The sequence below is a fragment of the Ambystoma mexicanum genome, chromosome 3q (assembly GCF_040938575.1).
Source record: "Ambystoma mexicanum isolate Mex_15411 chromosome 3q, UKY_AmexF1_1, whole genome shotgun sequence".
NCBI lineage: Eukaryota > Metazoa > Chordata > Amphibia > Caudata > Ambystomatidae > Ambystoma > Ambystoma mexicanum.
Window position 1 is genome coordinate 731,405,043 of NC_090926.1, and position 24,242 is coordinate 731,429,284.

At 47.9% G+C, this 24,242-nt stretch overlaps 1 protein-coding gene across 2 annotated transcripts in view; it reads right to left on the reverse strand.

The window, feature by feature from the left end:
- Window positions 1-24,242, reverse strand: part of MFSD11 (major facilitator superfamily domain containing 11) — a 1,014,059-nt gene that overhangs the window by 987,490 nt on the left and 2,327 nt on the right. For both annotated transcript variants that reach the window (XM_069654654.1, XM_069654655.1), the window contains exon 3: window positions 12,620-12,675. In XM_069654654.1, coding sequence (XP_069510755.1) covers window positions 12,620-12,675 — 56 coding nt within the window. The remainder of the gene's footprint in view (window positions 1-12,619; window positions 12,676-24,242) is intronic.

Consider the following 24,242-nt stretch of genomic DNA (forward strand, 5'->3'; position numbering starts at 1 on the left):
GAGGTTTTGTGTTCCACGCATTTTGGGAGTTCACACTTAGGATCCCGCTTGTTTGGAGATTTTTATGTCCTGTGAGTGGTGTTGGGACTGGAAAGTCCTTCATAGCCACAATTAGTTTCCTTTTGGTTTTGCAGCATAGAGTTTTGCATCCTTTTTCTTTTATAACGTTTCCTAGTCTGTTTTGGCGTTGGTTGGGTTTTCGTTATGATTTATTCACCCCCCCCCCCCCAATTTGTGTTTTTGCTGGTGTAGTTCCACTGTTTTAACACTGGGTGGAGGTGCTGAGGCGAGGACGCCGCTTTCTCCGCTCTCAGGCGAGTGTAGGGGCAAGTTGACTCCAGCCACACCCGGCTCCAGCTCATCTACTGCCAGGTCCTGCTCCCCGGCGACCTCTAGGCCTCTCGGGGTCCCAGACAGGGGGAGGGCACCTCCAGCACCTCTCCAGTTCGCCCACCGCCACCAAGGGGCACGCCCCTTCGAGAGCCCTCCAGCTCCCCATACACCTCGGCCTCCACGCACAGCATCGAGCCGCCCTCCAGAGCCATCGACTTAGGGGGTAGGGGCTCCGAGCTTGGGACGGCAAGTACAGAAGGCCCTCCACCCAGCCCAACACCCGAAGGGGAGAGAAGCCCGGAAGGGCCAAGGGGACGCATCCCCGCAGCAGGTATTGACTCTTGGCTAGGGTGTTTAGAAGGGTGCGGGTGAGGGGGGGGGGGATGGAGTTTGGCGAAGGCACGGGTGGAGTGTTTTTGTTGGGCGTTTCGGGGAGATTCCCCTCCAGATCTTCTCGCCCAGTTGTCGGATACAGTGTGTATTCCAAAGGGCTGTTATTTAATGGAAATGTGTCTTGTGTTGGCCACTGGGCTGGTTGTGATAATGTTATGTAAAAGCTTATTGCCCGTCAGTTCTGTCGCATGTGATGAAAGCTCCAGTGCGGTAGCGGGGGATTAAATGCTGCACACATTAAGCCAAATTCGAGCATGTCAGCTGTAGTTTCTTGCTCACGAGGGACATTTTCATGCGTAGAGGAATTTGGTGTGATTCGTGCCCGAGAGCTCAACAATGCAGGCTTACCTTTGGTCCCCCTCTGGCAGATCATCTTCAGGGGGGAGCAGGAGAGGGGGTGGGTGTGTGTAGACTTCAATGGAGACTTCCATCCTCAGGGCCCTCAGAGACTTCTCCTCCTTGCGTCGCCTCGAGCTCCTCAGCAGTCGGCCCTCATCCATAACTGACTGGGAGGGCAGACAGGGAGCGGGCAAGTCTGAATGTCTGTAGAACTGGCAATACTGCAACTCCAACTTTTCTTCTCTCCCACTTGTAGTATTTGTGTTTCTTTCTAGTTCATTACCACAGTTCTGGTTTCTTACTTCCGTACTTTTGCTTTACATAGAATCCCTCTTGCCCTTCCAGTATTCCCGTTCCCCAGACTACCTTCTGTGTTCAGGGGCAACTGCTCCGGTACCTGGTGGACATCGGATTCTCTTTTGTCTGCTTTGTATCTGTGGAGTCTTTCTTCAGTGCCTTGCTCTTGTCTTCTAATCACTGGTGCCATGACCCATGACTTGGATCAGAAGTGGTTTCCTCCGGCTGGTGGAGTCAGCGTTGTTGTATGGGCCGACTGCATAGCATGTCTACTTTGTGGTCACACCACCACCGAACTCCTCTTCCACTGGACTTGGATTTCCTTTGCTCCTAAATGCCGGTTTCCCAGCGTTCCGCGCTCCACATTAGAATTCTCAGGCTTACGAGAGCTCTGCATTCTACACAGTCCTGCCTTCTTCCATTCTCTTACAGACAGGGAGCTCTTTCCCCCGCCCCAATTTAAAGGGCTATCCTCAGTTTATTGTTGCAGATATTGGTTCACTTCATCTTCACGAAACTGCAAATACTCTGGGGTTATTAGGCAAGTCCATATAAGCCACCACTTGAGGACCTCACACAGGAACAGGTGTCCTTGTCCACAACAGGGGAAGTCTCTCCCGGTGAGGTACAATTGCCTCAACCCCTAAGGAGGATGTTGCCAAGTAGGTTTACCTCCCTAGCCTCACAGGGGAGGAGGGGGCAGGGGGGGGGGGGGCGCTCCCCCTTGGGGAGAAGTGACACGTTCCCTCAATTCATCACAGCACCCAAAACCTTGCGCCTGTTGTGCTCCAATACTGTTCGGCCCAACCCACATCGTTTGGTGCAACACTTCCAGCAAACCTCATTCTGCTTTGGTTTTAATTTGAAACGATTGCGTTTGTCACTAGGCACTGTCTCAAAGGCAAAGCCCTGATGCCAGCCCTTCAGAGTTGGGGGCCGAATGAGAGAATGCGTTTCCTAGCTCATCTGTTGCAAGCTCATCAGAACTCGCTGCCAGTCCAGATGCTTTTTATTCTCGACTTAAAGATCCCCCACTGTAACAGTGGACAGACTTCAGCCTGCATGATGTATACAGCCCAGCACTTTGTACAGCACTCAGTGTTTTCAGTTTGAATTTACAGCACACTCCACACCCTACTCATGGGCCTTTCGAAGGCAGCTTTTGCACACATGTGTGTCCTTCCAAGGGAACATGGGTTTGCACCTTTGGTAAAAGTTAAAAGGAGTGCTCTCTGCAAGTGTCTAGGAAATCAGAGTTGGTGGGGATACAACAAGGGGAATTGAGAGGCATTCTGGAATGCCAGTGGGTAATCTTAATCCCCACTTTTCCTACTGTGCACCTGTTTGAAGACCTTGGCTCAGTGACGTCTCGCCAAAGTGCTTCCGTTCGCCCACTTGATCAACGTTAAAAGTACACAGTTCTTGAACTTGAAGATACAGCGACCATCATTGAAAGATGCTGAAAATGTCTTCACTGCTTACGTGCAGCCAACCCATGGCAGAAAAAATAAATAAAAAACAGACATCAATACGTGAATGATCATGTGTTGCAGTTCACGTAGAATAGGGATAGTGTGAGACTATCTAGGAGCTAACTTAATTCACTTTCCACACAGTCTATTCTAGAACAAGCGATATCTGAGCTCCCAGATTATCCCCAATTACTATTCCGGAGATTGCTGATTGCTATGTGTAAAGAGGTAATCCTGGGTCAAAATACTAGCACAATGTAATTGGAGTACATCGCAAGCACACCAAGGAGCCAAAGTGCTTTTAACCCGCTATTACACCTCTATACTGCTTCACAAAGAAAATTCATTCAATGTCAAACACACCTTTGTTTCTGCAATCTAACATGGTCCACATTAATGAATCCACACATGCACCCGAGCCATCATTCCTTTACTCCTTCTACATCAGCCGATCCCCCCCCCAGTCTGTAGATCTTCACAGATTCAACTTGTGCTCTCCCTACTCATTTGCTTTCTAAATATGCCTGCCTCTACTCTCTGCAACTCATCCAAAACAGGACTGCAAGACTTGTCCTTGGCCTCAAGCCCAGGGATCGTATCTCTCCAGGACTGAAATCTCTGCATTGGTTCCCAGTGACGGAGAGGATTCAGTTAAAACCCAGCTGCCTTCTGGGGCCTGGGGCCTCAATACCTTTAACTCTCTCTTCCTAAATATCTTCCTTCTCAAGCTCTTCGCTCATATGCCTCCAACTCCCTCAGGGTCAGTTGCTTCTCCAAGCAGCGAGTTGGTGGTAGATCCCTTTCTTCTGCTGGAGCCTCCCTCTGGAACAGCCTTCCTGCCTCTCAAACTTGAGGAGAACCATCTCCGGTTCCGGAAGCACCTCAAGACCTTCCTCTTTTCTTCTGCTTTCTCTGCTCCTCTCCCCTGCTGAATTTCTGTCTGAAACTGCACTTTATTTTACTGTTATCCTATGTACTGCACTGCCCCCTCCGCCCCTGTAGCGAAATAGAAAGCACAAATGATCCATCCATATTTGCATATTAGGGCCTTAGATGGCTGCATTAACAGCTAAAACTAATAGCTTATTCAAAGTATGTGCTAAATGCTGAAACACAGATCTTTATAGATGAATTTAGTTATGTGTTGTGATAGTAGCGCCTTCCTGAGTAGGTGCAGGCCTCAAAGGAAAGGAGGGTTGCATTGTGCATAGAAAGGCAAGGCAGAGGCCCCAGTTTAGTAGCTAATAGAGACCTGTATTTGAGTGTTGGAGCATTGTAGCACCGATATAGCGCTTAGATAGCCAGTCTTTGAAGCACTATAGACACTAGCTAGCAGAGTGCAGGCCTGGTAAAGCTTGCTCACTAGGGGTTAATTGCAATGCATATTATTTCAGCTCCTCTTCACCACAGTGGCTCTGCCATGCTTTGTAAACATATCCTCTTTCACATGAGAAGGCCTGGTACGGACTTGCCCATACTGATAATAGACATTCCTGCATTTTCGCAGACAGGGCTCCAAGTAGGGAGAGGTAAGAGCAAGGAGCATCTTAGAGAGAGTTGGGTTTTTCCATTGGTAAACATGTTTTGCACGTAGAAGTTTCTGGAACAGTGCGTCATGCTGAATGACGGCACAAGAGCACAAAAGGTGCAAGCACCCAGAACTGGGTGGGAGATTCATCCGTGGACTTGCATCGAGCAAGAGCAAGTGCCCGGAGCAGGATACCTTAGGTAGCACCTTGTAGAGCTGTCATCTACAGAGCTGGCTGAGCAAGCAGTTGTAGACGGCCTGGGTCTCCAGTGCGAATAATAGCATCCAAGGGACGCAAGACTGTTTCTCTAATGAGCTTTGTGATTTCCTCCAACTTGAATTCCAAATGGGGGGGGGCGTGGCTACATGGCCATGAGCTAGGACGTGGATCCCGTGAGCTCCTGCAGTCCAGAATCGATCCATCAACTACAAGTTGCCATTAAAAAGTGGCAGAGACTTCAGAATTCGTAACTAAAGCAAGATGAATACTTGGTGCATGTGGCAGAGCGCATACTGAGAGGAGCCGTGTGCATAATCAAGGATCTGACACAGAGCAAAGTGCGGACCCGGGGAGAGGACACCCAAAATGGCGCCTCGGGACACTAGAACAAAGGCTCAATGGGAATGAGCGGCAGCTGCAAAGCGGAGCGAACAGCTGACTGGCAACGGTGACGAGACATTGCATAGGAGTGGGTACGCGCCGGAGGGCAGATACATTGTAATCACTGAGGGCAAAGCTGAGGCCGCTGAAGCTACAGGACACGGCTGTGATATATTTTTGGATGCAGCTGAAACCAGAGAGAGTGTGCGTTCGTGACAAGCCAGCAGATCCAAGAAGAGCCAGCTGATCTACGAAGAGTCTGGCACCGGGACGGAACAGGCAGCCGCAAGGGCAGCTGAAAGAGATGTAGCGGTGAAGAGCAGGCAGGGGGCACCCATAACGTGGGAGCAGAACGGAGCAGGCGGCTGTGAGAGCAGCAGAAGGAGGTGCCGCGGTGTAGAGCTGGAGGGGCAACCCATAACGTGGAAGTGTAATGAGTAGGCGGCTGCAGTGGCAAGCATGAGGGCCACCCATAACGATAAGAAGGAGGGGGGTCGCATTAAGGGGCACCCATATAGCACTGGAGCCGGCGGTGGCAGACGCAGCATCAAAGCGCAAGTAATACAGTGCGCGGGGGTCTGCATCTATAAAACAATTTACACAAACTTCTGAGGGCAGACACCAAGATGGCGTTGGTCACGGGGAGAACAAAAGACACAGCTGACAGGCCAGCAAAATGCCCCAGGCCAGCACCCCAGTGGCATACCCTGGTCACACAGCAAGTGTCAAGCCCTGAATGTACCCCCCCGATACTCTCACCTGAGCGTTCTATGGAGCTTTCTTGGGTGGCGGAATCCTCCTTCCGTCGCGGCCTCCTCTGCTCTTTTATCTTCTTTTGCTTCTCTTTATCTGTGCAGTGGGGGAGCCCAGGTGGATACCGCACCGTAAACCACAAGCTGGGCAATTCAGCGAAAAAGGATCCTAGGCGACACGTGGGGTCTGTCGCCAGGAACTACGGAGGCCCAGGACACCGCGCAAGGCGGAAGACTGAGATCAGCGGCCAGAGACATGGGAGGACACAACCCACTCGTGAAACAACGTGAATCTGGATACGAGGACTTCCACCACAGATTCCCTCAAGCACCACAGTTTGGCACAGAGCAGCCCGAGGCGCTGGAGAATACACTCTCGAGAGCCCGAAGTGAAGCATACAGCAATACTGAGATGGCAAACAAACAGACCAAGGCAAACAAACAGACCAAGGCAAAGGGCAAACAACCCACGCTGGAAGAATTTGCAACACCTCAAACAGCAAGGGGCTAGGAGCAAGGAGAAGACCCCCGCCACGGCGAGCAAAGACCAGCAGATCCTGGATGCAATTGCGGACCTGAAACTGGCGTGGGAAACCAAACCGGAATCGGCAATGGTCGAACTGAAGGCGGCACTGGAAAGTAAAGTTGGCGCAGTGCAGTAAGAGGTGAATCTCTTCAGGCAAGATGTTAGAACACTAGCAGAACGCACGGGTGAACTGGAAAATGAAGTGGCCCAGAATACAGCCGCATGTGCGTCTCCCACCTCAGCGATTCACATCCTGGACCAACGCGTGAGCAACTTGGAGAATTGGGCAGAAGAAGCGGAGGGACGCGCCCAGAGAAACAACATACGCAACGTGGGACTACCGGAAGGAGCAGAGGGATCAAACCCCACAGACTACATTGAAACAATGCTGCTTCAAGAGATAACAGGAGGGGTGCTCACTCAAGGATTTGCAGTGAAACGAGTGCATAAGGCCCTGACAAGGAAGCCGCTGCCAGGAACCCTTCCACCCCCCCACCCCCGAGACCAATAATCACCAAAATCCTGAACTATCACGACAGGGAAAAAATCCTAGAACACTTCCGAAAGGGTGGCACGATACAAAGGGCATCGGCGAACATCACAGCATACCCGGACTACACACTCTTGGTGCAGGGACGTCGTATGAACTATGGGGCAGTGAAAAGAAGGTTGCGGGAAGCAGGCTACAAATATATGTTAATATACCTGGCCAAACTGAAGGTGTACCACAAAAATAGAACACTGTACCTGCGACACCCCAGAGGATGCGTCAGAGTGGCTAGACACACAGAACTGCCCCTCGTAAACTGGCACCCGGAAAGAAGACAGCGCAGATAAGCAAAGTGGAGCCTGCAGTACCTACGGTGCTGCAGAACCAAACACTGGGACTAGAATATAAGACAGGGCAAGAAAATTGGGATATGCGCAACACGGTCCCATAAACACAAATGCTCAAGCATGGCGATATAGCGCAAAACCGCAGGAGCCCAACGGGACTCGCTCTCACACCCCCAGAGTATACACTAGTTAGGTTACCGATAGATCGGTTACACCCTGCTGGGTTCCTGATCTCGGCATACTGAGACAGGGCCAAATGCGGGGCAGCCTGAGATCCAGGGATGTAGCTGGGCAAAAGTTGGGGACGGGTAGGGAGGAGGGAGGGTAGGGAACGTGTGTAGTGAACATAGTTGGGAAGCGTGGGCATGGGGGGTTAGTTGGGGATTTAATGTTAAAAATGGACAGGGAACGAGCTCACATTCATGCCAATCAAAGTTGAAGAAAGGAACAAAGAGGGAGGGAGGGAGAAGGGGGGGATAAAATATGGACGACGATGGGAGGTCTTAGAATTGTAACTTGGAATGTGAGAGGCCTTAACAGTTACCTGAAGAGAAACAAACTAATGATGTATTTGAGAAGGCAGAAATTGAACATAGCATTACTGCAAGAAACCCACCTCACCAAAGAGAAACTAGAGGTGGTCAGAAAAAAGTGCAAAGGGACCACCATGGGAGCAACATATTCAGCTTACGCCAGGGGGGTGGTTACCTGGGTGGCACCAAGTGTGCCATTCCAAACGCTCCAGGTCATGGCGGAACCAGATGGGAGGATGATAGTGATGCAGGGGTTGCTGGAGAACAGAGAATTGAGTATCATAAATATGTATGCCCCCAACCCAGATACGGCAGCCTACTTTAGGACACTATACAGCAAAATCAGCCCCCATATGGGAGGCGCGATCATATGGGGAGCGGACTTTAACTGCACGCTAAGCCCTACAATGGATAGGTCCGATATGAAACTAAATAAACCCTCCCCAGCCGCAAAAACACTACAGGCCCTGTTGAGAGACTTCGGGCTAGAAGATATCTGGAGGCAGCAACACCCGAGTGATGGGCACTACTCACATTATGCTGCCCCGCATAACCTGTATACGAGACTGGACTATATGTTGGTTTCCTCGGAACTAGTAGGGGAAATGACGGGCTCAGAATATAAGGCAAGAACACTATCGGACCACTCCCCTCTGGTCCTGGAGTGGAGACATCAGCCCCCCAGAGCTAGAATTCCGACATGGAGGCTTATAGCTGAGGCCCTGCAGGATTCGGCATTCCGGGAGGACCTTAAGGAGGAGATCATTGGGTATTTCGATACTAACACAGAAAGCGTGGAGTCAGAAGGAACCCTATGGGAGGCGTTTAAGGTGGTAGTGAGGGGAGCGGCCATATCCAAATCCAAAGGGCTCCAAGGGGGCATAGAGCGCGAGCTACAAGAGACGGAGAAGAAACTAGAAGAAATACCTCACAGGAGGACGCCGAACAAGTGAGCCAACTACAACAAGCCAGTGAGGGGCTTTGGGAAAGACTATGCAATCTGAACTATAGAAAATACATTGAAAGTCAACACATAGGGAGGGGGGATAAGCCGGGGAGACTGCTAGCATGGCTATATAAAAACGAGACACCAAGAGCAGTAGTCAGGGAGATGATGGGAGAAGGCGGCCAGATCTGGAACACCCAGGAGGTGATGAATGAGGGCTTTCTCAGATTCTACAAACGCCTTTATGAAGATACGGGGGAGTTTGCAGAACGGGAGACTCGGGAGACACTGCAAGACGCAGGATTACCCAAGCTAAACGAGGAATAAAGGGGGAATCTGGAGGCCCCAATTACAATAGAGGAATTGGAGACAGTGGTACTGCACCTACCCATGTGCAAAGCCCCGGGGTCAGATGGGCTCCCCAGCGAATTCTATAAAACGTATAGACAAGAGGTGCTCCCCCCGCTGTTGACTATGCTAAATGAGGCATAGGAGAGGGAAAGATTGCCGGAATCCCTGAGAGAGGCGGTGATTATTCCGCTACTCAAACCTGGTAAACTAAGCTTGGAATGTGGGTCGTACAGACCCCTATCCATGTTAAACCAAGACAGCAAAATTCTCACAGTAGTTTTGTCGAACAGACTTAAAAGGGTGATAAACAAACTCATACACCCTGATCAGATTGGTTACGTCCCAGGCAGGAATATATCCGACAATCACAGAAGACTCCACCATATTATAGAACAAACAAAGGACGACCTCAGCGAAATGGCAATAGTTTGGTTGGATGCAATAAAAGTCTTGATTCTGTGAGATGGCCTTGGATGATGGCGGCTTTGAAAGAATACAGGATGGGACCAGGGTATTTGAGGTGGGTGAAGATGGTATATAGCTCACCAGCGGCCAGGGTCAAAACGGGAGCGATAATTTCAGACAAATGGTAACTTAGCAGGGGCACAAGACAGGGCGGCCCCTAGTCCCCCATGCTATATATCCTCGCATTAGAACCATTAGCGATCTGTCTCAGACAGCAGTAGGGAGAGTTAGGTGTCCACGCGAAGGGGGGGCTGCACTTGATATCACTATATGCGGATGATATGCTGCTATAACTGCGCTTCCCAGAGGAAAACGTACAGTATGTCCTGGAAGTGATGGAGCGCTATGCGGCCCTTTCGGGCATCGCAGTAAACGCCAAAAAGTCAAGTATGTTTGTCCTGGGGAAATATATAGGGGAGTCCCACAGGGGAACCTACCTATCCTGCAGATACCCTGGCAGACTAGAACAATCAGATACCTTGGGAACAATTTATACCATTCAATTATAGACTAATACAAATACAACACGGAAAGGGCAGTGGAAGGCATCAAGAATAGCATGAGGTTCTGGGCGAAACTCCCCCTGGCCATGGTGGGTAGGGGGGCGTTGATCAAGATGGTGGTCCTGCCCAGGCTGCTACACTTCTTTATGAATATCCCATACATGCTCCCCAAACGCTTTTTCACGAAACTCCATAGCTTATGCAGGGGCTTTATATGGCATAACTCCAGAAACAGGGTGGCCCTTTGGAAATTGCAGAATCCGTATGACAGAGGGGGCATAAACTTACCAAATTGCGAGATATACCACCTGGCGGGGCAGCTTCAATACGTAGTCAGATGGTGGTCCGAAGACGAGACGGCTGAAGCCAGTTGCTGAGGAACTAATATGGCTACCCAAACTAGAGATGCAAGGGCGAGCGAGATTACTGGAACTAGGATGGATAACATGGCGCAAAGCGTGCCAAGTAATGGGAAACCCAACCCCATGCTCCCCGCAGGTGCCACTTGTGGCGCTATGCGGAGAGGACGAGGATGGGGATCCTTACATTCTGGGAACCGGTGGGCCTCCCGACCCTAGGAGACATATGGCAAGAGGGGAAGGCACTAGACTTCCAGTTTCCTTCATGATCTCTGGAATACACATGGGACAATATATCACATACACCAGAATCATTAAACTAGTGTGATAAAAATGGCCCGGGGCAGTACTGGCAGAAAAACCCGATACTGTTTTCGAAACGATGTACGATATCTCAGAGGGCGGGCATGAAATATCCAGAAATAATTTATGAACTACTGATGTCTAGAGTGGGTAAGGAGCTGCTCCACTTGAGGCGGGATTGGGAGGAGGAGGCATGCAAACCTATGCAGGATGGGCACTGGGAAAGAGCCCAGAGATATCACAAGGTGGTGTCCCGGAATGCGAGGCTACAGCAAATCCAGTTATATGTTACCCACAGGGCATATTTGACCCCAAGTAAAATCGCTAGGTTTGGAAGCACAGTGACACAGAAATCCCCCAAGTGCGGGGAGGTGGGCGCTGGGATGATTCACATGTTCTGGGTGTGCCTGGAGGTGGTGAGATTTTGGGTGGAAAATAAACAACGCCTGTGCCAAAAGGGGATCAAGTTAGAGGTGGAAACAGTATGGGCATGCATGTTGGGGGGGCGGGGTTTAACCAAACCACGCAACCTTAAGCATATTAGTAAACTGAAAGATTAGGACTACATCCTGGCCAAACGGAGAATTGCTATGGGTTGGAAAGCAGCCCAAAGACCCAGACTAGAGGTGCAGTGGAATGACCTCTTAAAATGGGCAGAGGCTGAGACGGCAGCATGGTACGAAGCAGTTAGCAGGGGAGGGGAAAAGAGTAAGCAGGACCCCTGATAGAACGGAGACAAATGATGGCCACAATATCAGGACTCTCCCAGGTCGAATCCAGCGAAGATGAAATGTCTGGGAATAGTGAAGGAGATCGATCCCAAGAAACAGAATTTGAGGCATTGAAGTAGGCGCTTGAGTTAGTGAGGAGGGAGGGGTAGGAGGACTGCAATGTGTTACATGTTAATGTAAGCTAAGAAGCTAACAAACGGAAATGTCCGATGTGTTGGTTAAGTTTGATGTGTTGTGGAAAAAAAAAAAAATATTTTTTAAAAAAATAAAAATAAAACTTGAATTCCAAATTGCTGATAAATTTACTGTTCTGTTATATTATGCTTTTCGTCTAATAAATGCTGAATTTATACTGAAGGTGTCATTTCTCTAGCATGAGTTCATTGCTTGGCACGAGCGGACCTGTAAGTGGGTGCAATTGGGTAATTTATGCTAATAAGGGCTGGTCCCTGGGGAGCAATACCCCTTTTCAAGACAGCCTCTTTCCCCCTGCACTTTTCCCCTACCCCTCCTCCCCTGCACTTGCGCGCTCTCAATGTCACCTGGCCTAGTAAGATCGCGGTCTGTCTTCCCTCTGTCACGCCTAGAAACACTTGTGTATAGCCGCGTTATTAATGCCATATCATATCAAGACTAAAAAGGTTCCAATACCTCAGACGGAAGAAACCACACCAACCTCCAGAGAAGGCAGGTGCCCGGAAATCACTACAGTAGTGATATGGCACAGTATAAAAGACTTGCACCATAGCATAATATGTAAGAATGGTATTGCAAGCCTAAGGAATGAAGTGGTTTCAAAGCACATGTGTGTGTTGAATAAAACTGGGGACAGTGTGGAGCCTAGGGGGTACCCAGACTTGACCCCTACAGTGGAGGAAAGAAGTAGCCAAGCTGAAACGCTGGCTGACATTACACAATCATACTCATGGTTTTAACAGTCTTAATCGCTGTTTTACCTTGGACCATCACCCAAGGTCCCAAAGAATAGACCTCCAGATAACTCTATTCCGGAATCAACCCTTCTTGCCCAGACAGCTGTACTCAAGGAAGTGTAATAGTGTAATGGATCAAGCCCAAGACGGATCAAACAGCAAAGAGACTATGTGGCAGGTTGGATATAGGAAATAGCCAGGAGGATACATCTTGTCCCATCACACTGGGGACATGTGGGTGTGGCATATAATGTGAAATATTTTAGAACAGCTGTGTGTTTATTTTCCAGTTTTGAAGTTGGGATGCACATCAGTTATAAGGATTGAGAGCAGGCAGGCAGGCAGGACGCAAAGATGACGAAGTGAAGACAATGACATACCACCAGATAATACAGGATTTGAGTTCCATAAATCATACCTGGTATAACCGCTGCCATGGAATTCAGTGCTGTTTAGATTCGAGATTACCGTTTGCTGTATGGAAGAAACAGGTTTAAGGTTAGTAAGACTGAAATGTCATTAACATTTTAGTTCAACACAGTTTTGAAACCGATAGACCATTACATAGGTACAATTACAAGTATTTAGGGAGCTAGTGCAAAGAGAAGTGGAATTCCTGTCAAGGGGGGGGGGGGTGAGGCAGTATGGGGGAGGGCCAACGCTCTGGTAAGCTACTAACGAAAGCCGAAAGGATAGACGCAAACAAGGGTCGGGTTTTATCAGTTAAAAACGAGTTGGGGGGAGGGGAATACATCTGGGGACAGATTGGTCGGGAATTCTGCACATTCTATAGACAATTGTATTCCTCTCAGCTACATGTTTCAGAACAGGAGATCGATCAATATTTGGATCAAGTTGCACTATACTGGTGCTCAGATGAGGGAGTGACTAGGCCACCCCATAACACTGGAGGAGGTCAGGGCGACAATCAAGTCCCTACCGTCAGACAATGCCCCCGGCCCAGACAGATACATGGCTGAATTCTACAAAAACTTTGCAAATAAGCTTGCTCCCCACTTATTGGAGGTATACTATCAAAGTTTGAAAGACGGCCAGCTGAAGCCACACAAGGAGGCGAATGATTGCTCCTCGTACCGGCACATATCCCTCATTAACTTGGATAGTAAGATTCTGACCAAGTTATTAGCCTCTAGGCTGGCGCTGCTGATGCTCAGATCAGTGAAGGACCAGTCAGGATTTATACCGGGACGCTCTACCCCCTATGGGCTGCGCAGAATGTTCGGGCTAATGTCCGCAGTGCAGCAGGATGATTCAATAGTGGCAGCATTGCTGGACGCAACAAAAGCGTTCGAATCAGTAGTGACCCTTCATGTTTGCAAACCTGTGCAGGATGGGGAAGTGGGGAAGGGGGGTGAAGAGCTTCATATCCCTTGTGTTGCTTTTGTACACAACACCCAATGCCAGGATCAGAGTGAATGGCCAACTAACTGCAGTTATACCATTAGGGAGGGGCACGAGACAGGGGTGTCCCCTTTCGCCATACTATTTTCACTGGCAATTGAACCCCTAGCCGAGATAGTCAGAGAACATCATATTCACAGGGGGGTGCAGCTATATCGGCTTAGGGTGATTGGTTCCCTCTACTCAGATGGCATGGCGCTCTACATCAGAGATCCGCAGCACAATCTGGATCCAAAAATGGCGGATGTGAGGTCATTAGGGGACTTCTCTGGGTTGAGTTAATGCTACGGAATTGGTCCTATTCCATAGAACGGATGGTGCTGAACACTTTGCCGACAGGTGGGGCTTTCAATGACACAGAACATCCACAAGCTACTTGGGGATCACTGTAGCATGGACCCCAGGTGAGTTATACACCCATAACTATCAGCATGTAGTGGAACAAGCTAAAGCGGCTGTGGACAGATGATGAACCTCCCGCTCAACCTTTACGGGAGAAGATCTCTGGTCAAAATAACGCTGCTACCGAGTATATATACGTGTTCCTTTATGTGCCCATGGAGCCACCCAAAGAATACTTCAGGGATCTAAGATCACTGATATTACGGTTCATCTGGGCGGGCAACAGGCCAGGGTGCTGTGGGGGGAGAAACTAGTAGCGCCCCTAGAAGAGGGAGGATTGGCACTTCCAGACCTCGAAATGTATTCTGAAGCGGCACAGGCAAGGTTCCTCCTTTACTGGTTTGGGTACACGATAGACAGAAGACATGTAGAAGTAGAAAGGGCCCTGGCGGTCCTCTTTCTTTTGAGGTCGACGATAATGCCAGCACCAGACCATGCCTCTAAGGTGACAGACATGGTGGAGCTGACCTGCAAGGCATGGACTCGCATAGAACAAAGTCAAAGGGGAAACATTCACCAGAATTATCAGTTATCCACATACCAGGGATCACGTTGACTAGCGAGAGAGGTTGTGTGTGCAGCATGAAACACGTACACATTAAATGCTGTCAAGGTCTCACCCCGGATGTTCAGTTTTTCACGCTGGATACGTTGAAAGCTAGAGGGGAACTTACACCTCAGAATGTGTTTTCATACTTTAGGCCAAGAGTCATTGAAACAGGTCATCCCTGCATTCCCTAGGTAACCGGAAGCGGCCCCTATCCCAGACAAAATGCTTCAAGAAGCTCACAGTTTTAAAGGTGGTGTCTGCCCTATATCGTATGAGTCTGAACTCTAGGGGAAAAAAATGGGAGCATCCTCTTGGGGAAGAAAATGGAAAAAAGGTATTGGGATGCGAGATGTCAGATGAAACTTGGAACTACTGTTCGAAAGGAATTGAGGGGAGTATTTCTCAACGCTAAATACAAGTTAATTCACTTAGTACTTGCACCAGTTTTACTATACGCCAGTCTTACTACACAAGTGGTTTCCAGACACCCCAGAGAGCTGTGTGAGTTGTGGCACTACACCAGCAGACTTTATACACTTGACAAGGGGCTGCCCAGGGATTTTAACTCTTCTGGGAGGAGGTCTTTGAGGCACAGAGTGACATTGTAGGTGAAAGGATGGACCCTGATCCGATAAGTCACACTAGACAAGTACCAGGAAAAATGAGAAAGTTAACCCGACTACTCCTAGCCAGGAGGCGGGTGGCAATGACATCGGGGGGGGGGGGGGGGGTCCCAACCGAGTGTGAGAATGTGGCAAGAATATGTACTATACTGCAACGAAATGGGGGTGGGGGGGAACGAAGTATGGCAGATTGGCGCACCAACCACACCCACCCCCCCCCCCCCACCCCCAAGAGCGAGACCCAGAAATATCTGGGGACCATATGTTAAGTACCTCAATGCACAGGGCCGCACATCACAGGAAGATGTGGAATATCTAAAATACACAGGGGAAAGAACAACGGCCCATTGTCTGGATAAAGAACTCTATAGCTTGAAGTCGATTGTAACCAGCCATCTGATGTACTGTGCGCATAACCAATGTATAATGCGAAGGAGGGAATGTTGGCTTACTGTGACACCTGTGGGACTGAAGTTAACTGGTTATGTATGTTACTGCAAAATACTAATAAACATTTTTTTTTTTTAACTATTGAAAAAGCACATATTGAGAAGACAATCGCTGGAAGCACCGAGCAAGAGAAGGGAGTCATTTTGGGTCATATAGTGTTTGTTTTTGGACGGTGGACAGATTCCTTTTGGACATTGGAAAAGACAACTGACTAGCACCTTAGTTATATATTTTTTTTTTGTAAACTCTTTTTATTGATTTTCACAAAATAACAAGCAAACAATCCCTCCCCCCCCCCCCCCATGTCCCCCCTCTCGGCAACAAGTTAGTCCCCTTCACCCTTCAACCATTTTAGAAGAAGAAGAAAAAAAACAAAAAAAAAATACCACAGTTATTGCAAATCCAGAAGCCTCAGTCGCTGTGGGCACCACCTCACCTTATAATCATCATTAAGAACTTGCAGTAGTTCCCCCCAGTCTGCCGCGAAGCTCTGGGCCTTGTTGTCCATGGCATAAGTCGCCCATTCCAAAGCCACTATCTCCCACAGTTTTCGGAACCAGTCCTGTATCTTAGGAACTTCAGAGCCTTTCCATCTCTGGGCTATTAGCTGCATAGCGGCAAGAGTCGTAATAACAATAGCTTTTTCTCTTCCTCTAGGTTCACCTGCCTCAGAATCCACCCGATCCCCCAAGAGAATGTGCGCTGGAGTCCTCCCGTCCTTCAGCCCAAAGGCCAGTCCCTGTGCCTCCCTCACCTCCCCCCAGAACGATTTTAGCTTGGGGCAGTCCCACCAAATGTGCTCTGCGGAGCCCGCCATCCCGCAACCCCTCCAGCACAACCTCGACACAGTAGGAAAAAATCTATTAAGCCGGACAGGGGTATAATGCCACCTAAACATGATCTTATACCACGTCTACCTTAGTTATATTTTAAGGTAGGGAATACCCCATTGCCATAGGGAGGTATCTCGTCCTTAGGATTACCTCCAGGGTGCCAAGGATGAGATAGCTCATCCTTTTTGGCACCTTGTTTTGAGCGATCCCTGCAGGGATCGCTCAAAACAGCCCCGGGCTATGTGAAGGGGGGGGGGGATTAATCCCCCTCACTGCCCGGGGGCTGGATTACCTTCAGTTTCACGTTGGCGTGCCGACACGAAAGGGAAAATAATTTTCACAGCAGCCATTTCGGGCTGCTGCAGTGAGTCTCCACCTTTCTCCCCCTCGATCTCCGGCTGCATTTCAAGCCGGAGATCGAGGGAGGGGTCATTGGAAAGGGGAGATTCTCCCCTTTCCAACAACACCTTTTGTGAAAGCATTGCTGGGCGCAGATGCAGGCCACCCTGGCTTCCGACAAACGGCTGCGTGAGGTACACCCACCCTCCATTTGGGTTTGGGGGGGGGGGGAAGAGAGCTACCACAAAATGTCGGACAGGCCCCCCAATGGGTGGGACAGTATGTTTTGGGTACCCTGGGGGCAGAATGGCACACTATTGGGCCCATCTGTGCCAAGGGGATTTGGGTAACCAAAAGGAAAAAAGTGAAAATGGTAGACAGTATTTTAGGGGGGCTGAGGGGCACCCCAAACCAACGGGGAATTTTCTAATAGGGAGGGGTGGTGGCTCCCTCCCCCCCGCACCCACAATGGAGTGGGGGACATGTCATGCCACCCACCCTGGGGGCAGATATCTGCTCCTAGGAAGGGACACCTGACTCCAGGGAGGAGTGCATGACAAAACCCCCTTATCTGCCCCCAGGGAGGGCTACATGAGATGCCCCGCCCCTCCATTTGGGGGGAGGGGTGGAGAGGTGCACCCCCATTCACATTACAAAATTCCCTGGCAGTTTAGGGAGACCCTCAGCCCCCCCGCCCCCTAAAGTGGAGCCTGCCATTTTCAATTTTTTTCTTGGTTTACACACCGCCAACACATGGCCTACCTTCCCGCATCACCAAACATGTCCCGATGAAAACGGTACCTGACATGTACATCTACCTGTGTGCAAAAGGAAAAGGGTAACCCACTGGTAGCCCCAAGCCTTTTGGCACAGCAGATTATGTTCATGTGGGCAACCTACAGATTTGGGCCTAGGGTGTCGCAGCCAGCAAGGAAAACAGGGAACCCCATGCATTTCCGAAAAGAGGACACCTGTGGGAATACACAGAGGTCTGCCTTGCGCAGATTGCCCCAGTGTTTATTAGCCACAATCTGACAAAGTGTGATATTTGGGGGGGTGTGGGGGGACACAATGTTCACTTTGTCTGGGGTTCTGCTGGGTAACAAATTATTGGCCGTTTTGCGCAAGTCAGACCTCTGCGGATTCCCACGGGTGTCCTCTTTTCGGAAATGCATGGGTTCGTTTCCCTGTTTTCCTTGGTGGCTTGGACACCCTAGGCTCATATCTGTATGGTATATATACCCTTCTGAAAAAAAATCATGAAATTCAGCGGTCGGAAAAGACTTGGGGTGAGCCGTGTTGCAGGCTTTCCCCTTGGCACCCGGGTAGGTGCACCCACACATGTGAGGTACCGTTTTCGTCGGGACACGTGTGGGAAGCGGGAAGGTAGGCCATGTGTTGTTGGCAGCGTGTTTCGGTGGGTGAGCCGAGTGAAATGTGCAGAAATTGGGGGGTTTTTGGGGTCATATTTCAGACTTTGCCAGGGTTTCTGGGTAATAAATTCTGGCCCGATTTGTGCAAGTCAGACCTCTGCGGATTCCCACTGGTGTCCTCTTTTCGGAAATGCATGGGTTCGTTTCCCTGTTTTCCTTGGTGGCTGTAGTGATACACGAAATTGCAACCTTGCCAATCAGGGCTTTAGATGACAGCATTAGCCGCTGAAAGCCAATAGTGTATTCAAAGTATGTGCTAAAAATGCTGACAGTAGTCTGTTGTAGCACTTCCATTATGCAGTAGTGAGCTACAAGGAATATGCAGGCCTAGTATGAAATAGGTCAAATTAAGCATTGTTGATAGACAGGCAGGGAGGGCCCCTAGCTATGTAGCTAATAGGTTTTTGGAGTGTTTGGAACATCATGGCACCTATATAGCGCTTGGATAGCCAGTCTTAAGCGCTATAAACACTAAGCTATGAGTGCATGCCTTTTAGAGCTTGCAGATGGGGTTAATACATCCCTGCTTCCCTTAGAATATTCAGCCTCACTAACGTTAGCCCTGGCTCCAAGCTAATCTTCCTTTTCTCTGGGAAGGTACTGATAAGACATTCCTCAGCCAGCGCAGATGGGAACAAGGGAGGGGGTAGGAGCGAGCAGGGAGCATCTCAGAGAGAGCTGGGTTTTTTCCATGAGCCAGTTGCACAGGGAAAGTTCTGGAACTGTGCGTCATGGTGACTGACAGCAAGAGATTATAAAATATCCATGCACACATGGATCAGGGGGAGATCGCCTGTGGACTTGATTCGTGCAGAAACAGGTGCCCGGCATTGGCTCATACGGTGTCCTTCAGCATTGTCCTCTGAGCGGGGCTTGTTTACAGCTAGCTTATGAGGGCCCAAGGTCTCCCCAGTGCTGCTTAAAGGGACGTAAGACTGTGTTTCTCTATGTTTCTCTATATTTCTCTATGTTTCTCTATGTTTATCTAAGTTCCATGTTTCACTATATTTTGCATTGCTCTTTGTTTTATGCTTTGTAATATTCTCTAACTTGAATTCCAAATGTATATGAAATTCACTGCTTAGAATAAATATGCTAACACTTTGAGGGTGTCATTTGTCACTTGCATGAGATCACTGCTCAGCACAATAGAACCTGTATTTTGGGCTGAATTGGGTATTTTTGCTCTCAAAGGGCTGGCCCCGAGGAAGATTTTGCCCAATATCAAGACAGTGGCTTGTACACCCTAGACTCATCTGTATGGTATGCCCTTCTGAAAAAAATCGTGAAATTCAGCTGTCTGAAAAAACTTGCGGTTAGGCGTGTTTTAGGCTTTCCCCTTGGCGCCCATGTAGGTGCACCCACACGTGAGGTACCGTTTTCATCAGAACACGTGTGGGAACACGGCAAGGTATGACATTTGTTGTGTGGTTTTCATAACGTTTCAACCCATTTGCTGGTGCCCTTTATCACACAACCCTTTCATTTCCCAAATGTGCCCTACATTGTGTCGCTACTTTAGGGACCATACACTTTTGTAACCTGCAAAAGTCACCTACCCATGAAAAAGTCTGCCTGTGCTCTTTCGAAAAATGTATGCTTGCCGTTCCTCACCACATTGGTTTTCGTGATATACACATGCGAAGTACGTCTATTCAGGCTGGAAGCAGAAAACTCCTGTGTACCATGGCTCAGTGTTTGGCTTGTGGTATTGCTTGTTTTGTGAAACACTACAAAGAATGTGCGATTTCCTAACTGCAAGAATCAGGCAAATGTAGCGGAGCATTGTTTTTCCTCAAAATTCATAGAAGCCATTGCCGTACCAAGCCAACCAGGTCCACCACATGCCTTTTTTTTGGTCATTTTCCTGCTTTTTCCCCAAACTATGGATTTTCCCCTACCGAGTTGTTGCCTGACCTGCGCAAATCACCCCTTCCAAAACTTGGAATTGTGTCTACTTTTCAGAACTATATGCCCGTCTATCCTCCAATTCGGCTTTCCTACCCTTTTCTTCCATTCTGTTCATGCATGTCCAATTGGCAAAGTTGGGCAAAATCGCCTACCTCTCACAAAACGATTGCTAACCACAGCAAAATCATTTTTTTTCGTTTCCACTCAACCTGTTCTTGAAAGCCAGGAAATTGGGGTATTCAGCACAGCAAACCATTTGTTACTAGCTCTTACAAGGAAAAGACCACAGGCTTCTTTGTACATAATTTGATTGCAATTTTTAGAAAAAAAACAAATTTTCCCCTTTTTGCTTATTTTCTCTCACCCCCCTAGAGCAACCTAGGATTCCTGGGTGGCATCACGACCATGTGGGGGGAAAAAAAGGGCCAAATTTGGCTGAGCCATCTCATGTAAGAAAAATGTTACAAGGCATGCATTGAATGGCCACATACCAAAATCACCAAAAAAGGCCTTGGCACTGAGGGGGGTGCGAGGGCACTTAAAGGGTTAAAGAGTTTGCTTCCTCCTTCTGACCCGTCACACTACCCAGACTATAAAGACCACGTTTTTTTTCTCTCGTTTCTCTAGGTAGAAACTGCTTTTTTAGTGTTCATAGTAAGCATGTAAAAATAATATTCCAGATTACAAGTGGATCATTTCCCCTTGCTATAGAAAGATTACATAGCCTACTTACAAAAACTAACAATAATAATTTAGTATTTATATAGCGCTACGAACCATCAGGCATCTGAGCACTACTTATTATTACCCACGGTGTGTGGTGCTCATTTATCGACCTTGGAAGGATGAAAGGCAGAGTTTGGCCCTGCCGGGATTCAAACCTGTGTCAGCAGGCTCTGCACAGATGTCAAAGCGAGCACTCTACTCGCTGTGCTATAAACTACATTATATGGTGTTTGCACGAAAAGAGCGAGGAAAAAAACTTAATGCACAATTAGTGTGCATTCGGTCTGGTTGAAAAGACTGAATCCCAAAATACCAAACAAGGAGAGCGGGGGTGTACCCTGTACCCCGCAATTCGGTATTATGGGCTTCGGGGCTGTACCACGCATACATTACATGCGTGGAACAAAAAAAAATTAAGTAAGATAAAAGATAGAATAACAAAACTCGAACAAGTGGTGTTCACAATTTTCTAATTCGATCTTTTGGTACTCTATTTGTTAACATACATCCCATTTTATTCACAGCACCGGGCATTAATCATTCATCTCATCAGTCACCAAGTGGCTAGCAGTTATGGCTCTTCAAGGATCGAGGGGTCAACCATTTGTTATGGCAGTTGGACTGACACCACCACATTATCCACCTTGTGTATAAGAGGTTAGAGTGTAATTCAGAATCTCTTTTGACAAAGAAGTCTTGAGGCTTCAAAGGCACTTCTTGAGCACATTGCATGTTCATCACACACCAATACTCTGACTAATTCTAATACCACGCAAGCGATTTATTAAAAACTGCTCAACATCACAGGCATGTTTTATTCCATCTCCTCCCCATCAACATTAGTTAAATCCACTGTCAACTATTACACACTTACCCCTATCCTAATCATACCCAGTCTCCCTTACCGCCTTCCAGCTTTACAGTGGTTTGTCTCCACTTGAATCCCACCACTCTTTTCCTCTCAGAACAAGGTCTGGTTACATCAGCCTGGCGAACAATGCCACTAGGTTTACAAAACTTGGCACCGTTGGACTACTACTCTGGTGAATGGCACAATATTAATGCTTATTAACCCAACACGGTATGATTGGTTGCATAAACTAATAATAAACACATGGACATTGTCAACTGTCAGGGTTATATTACTAAATATACACAGATGCATACTTTACACCTGGGCATTTTATATTGTGCTGCTACTATTTAAAAATATTTAGATGGTCTCCTCCTATATCTAGTCCTTGCAGGCCCATCTATATCAACTCCCTGAGCCAATAATCAAATACCTGCACTCATTTCCACACACCTGGAGGTACTACTACGAATGTAACCTTGTTGTAAAGCACAACCACAAACAAACATTTTATCTTGAACAGAAGGTGGCATTGCAATCAATGTATGTGCAAGGAACCAATGGGCTGACAATACAAAGCCACAAATCTCAAGTCATTGCATATACAGCATAAGGAGCCCAGACACTCTTGTTTGCCGTGTCCTTCCAGCCCTTGGATTCTCTGGAGAGACCACCTTATAATATCCTTTGTGATCCATCCGCCAATGCTAATACAAGCCAACATCTCAAACACTCCTCCAATTCAGAGGAAAAACTGGAAATCCATAAAGTACCATTGAACTAAACTCCAGACTGGAATCCACGAAACCTCACTTAGAATCGACATTTAATTTCTTCGATTTTTGTAGGCTGCCTAACAAAACAAAAAGACTGATTTTTTTGGGGCCGATTTTAGGAGACCTACACAAATTGAAAAAATAAATTTTTTTAAAAAATGACTTTTTTCAACCCTCACAGGCTTCTTTGAAATCGGGCAAGAGGGGGGGGGTCAGTGGGGGGGCATTGTGGGTTATGTGCGGATAGCTCACCCAAAATGCCTCCCTGACCACCCAAAGACCACCCCCTCAACTCAAAACGCACACACAGACATAAACCCTTAGCAGCTCTCCCCCGCTGGCGGGTCCTGGCCCGTCGGCCTCTGCATGCACTCTGGTGTAGCAGGGGAGTGACAGTATGATTTAAAAAGACTGCTCTGTGCGCTCACAGAGCGGTCTTTCTAAATCACTCTTTTTGTCCATTTTTTATTACATTTTTTTAACGTTTGACTTAAGCCCTTAGATTCACTCAACATGAAAAAAGGACAGAGACAATCCCCAAAAAATTAAAAATAAATGGATTACAAAAACACTAGATGATATTGCACCAGAAAAAAACGTTCACCCCCCTCGTTAAAGTAAACAATGACGAGATGGATCACACCTCTCCCCAAAGCACTGAAGAAAACCAGGAAACTTAAGCAAGAAATCGAGTAAAAACTGATCTGCATAAGAAAAAGGACAAACAAGCACAACACACATACCAGGGGCAGGTAAAACTATACAAAGCAGAAAGCAAAAAACTATGCTACACAGCACGTACCGCAAATTCTAACACCCAGAAAGATGTTCAGCATCATCAACGAACTATGAAACCCAACAGCCAGCAACATAACCACGCCCTCACAGAAACTGTGCAATGACCTTGCAAACCATTTCAAAAACAAAACTCACTAGTATCCAGCAAGTCATCAAGTGTATGCCCAAGAACACCAACACCCCTCCCCTATCCAGCCAACTCAGGAACCAACCACAAGACTAAAATACTTTCCACCAATTTCGACAGCCTAATGAACAAAAGCAACGCAGCAGGTTTACCAGTGGACCCTTGCTGACCAGGAATGTACAAGACTATCCTCATCCAAAAAAATAACTGCAGAATATTTCCACAACCTCTTTAACCATTCACTGACAATAGGAAATGTACCACAAAGCTTTAAAATCGGCATACATACATAAACTTCCCCTCCTCCCCCAAGAAACACCTAACCAACGACTAATCGCAAACATTCCTTCCCCAGTGAAACTCCTAGTAAGCTACATATACACAAATGATCCTGGAACATGTAGAAAGCAATCAGATACTAGACCAGGCACAAGTCAGTTTCAGATGTATGCAAGGAACGAAACCGCACACTACTCTCCATTTGGGATAACGTAAAAAATAATGCAGACTCCAACAACACCTCAGTGCTAATACTACTAGACCCATCAGCAGCCTCAAAACAGTTCAGCACGAAACCCTCATCCAAAAACTCAGAAATAGGAATCAGCAACACTGATTAACTAAGGCTAAAATCCTTCCTGACAAAAAAGAACGTAAACAATGTGGCTAAACCTCTTTAACTCATAAGACACAACATACCTGCAAAGTTTTTCAAGGCTCAATCTCACCACTTCTCTTGAACATCTGCATGACCCCACTCATCAAAAGATATGGACTCACCTGCTACAAATATGAAGA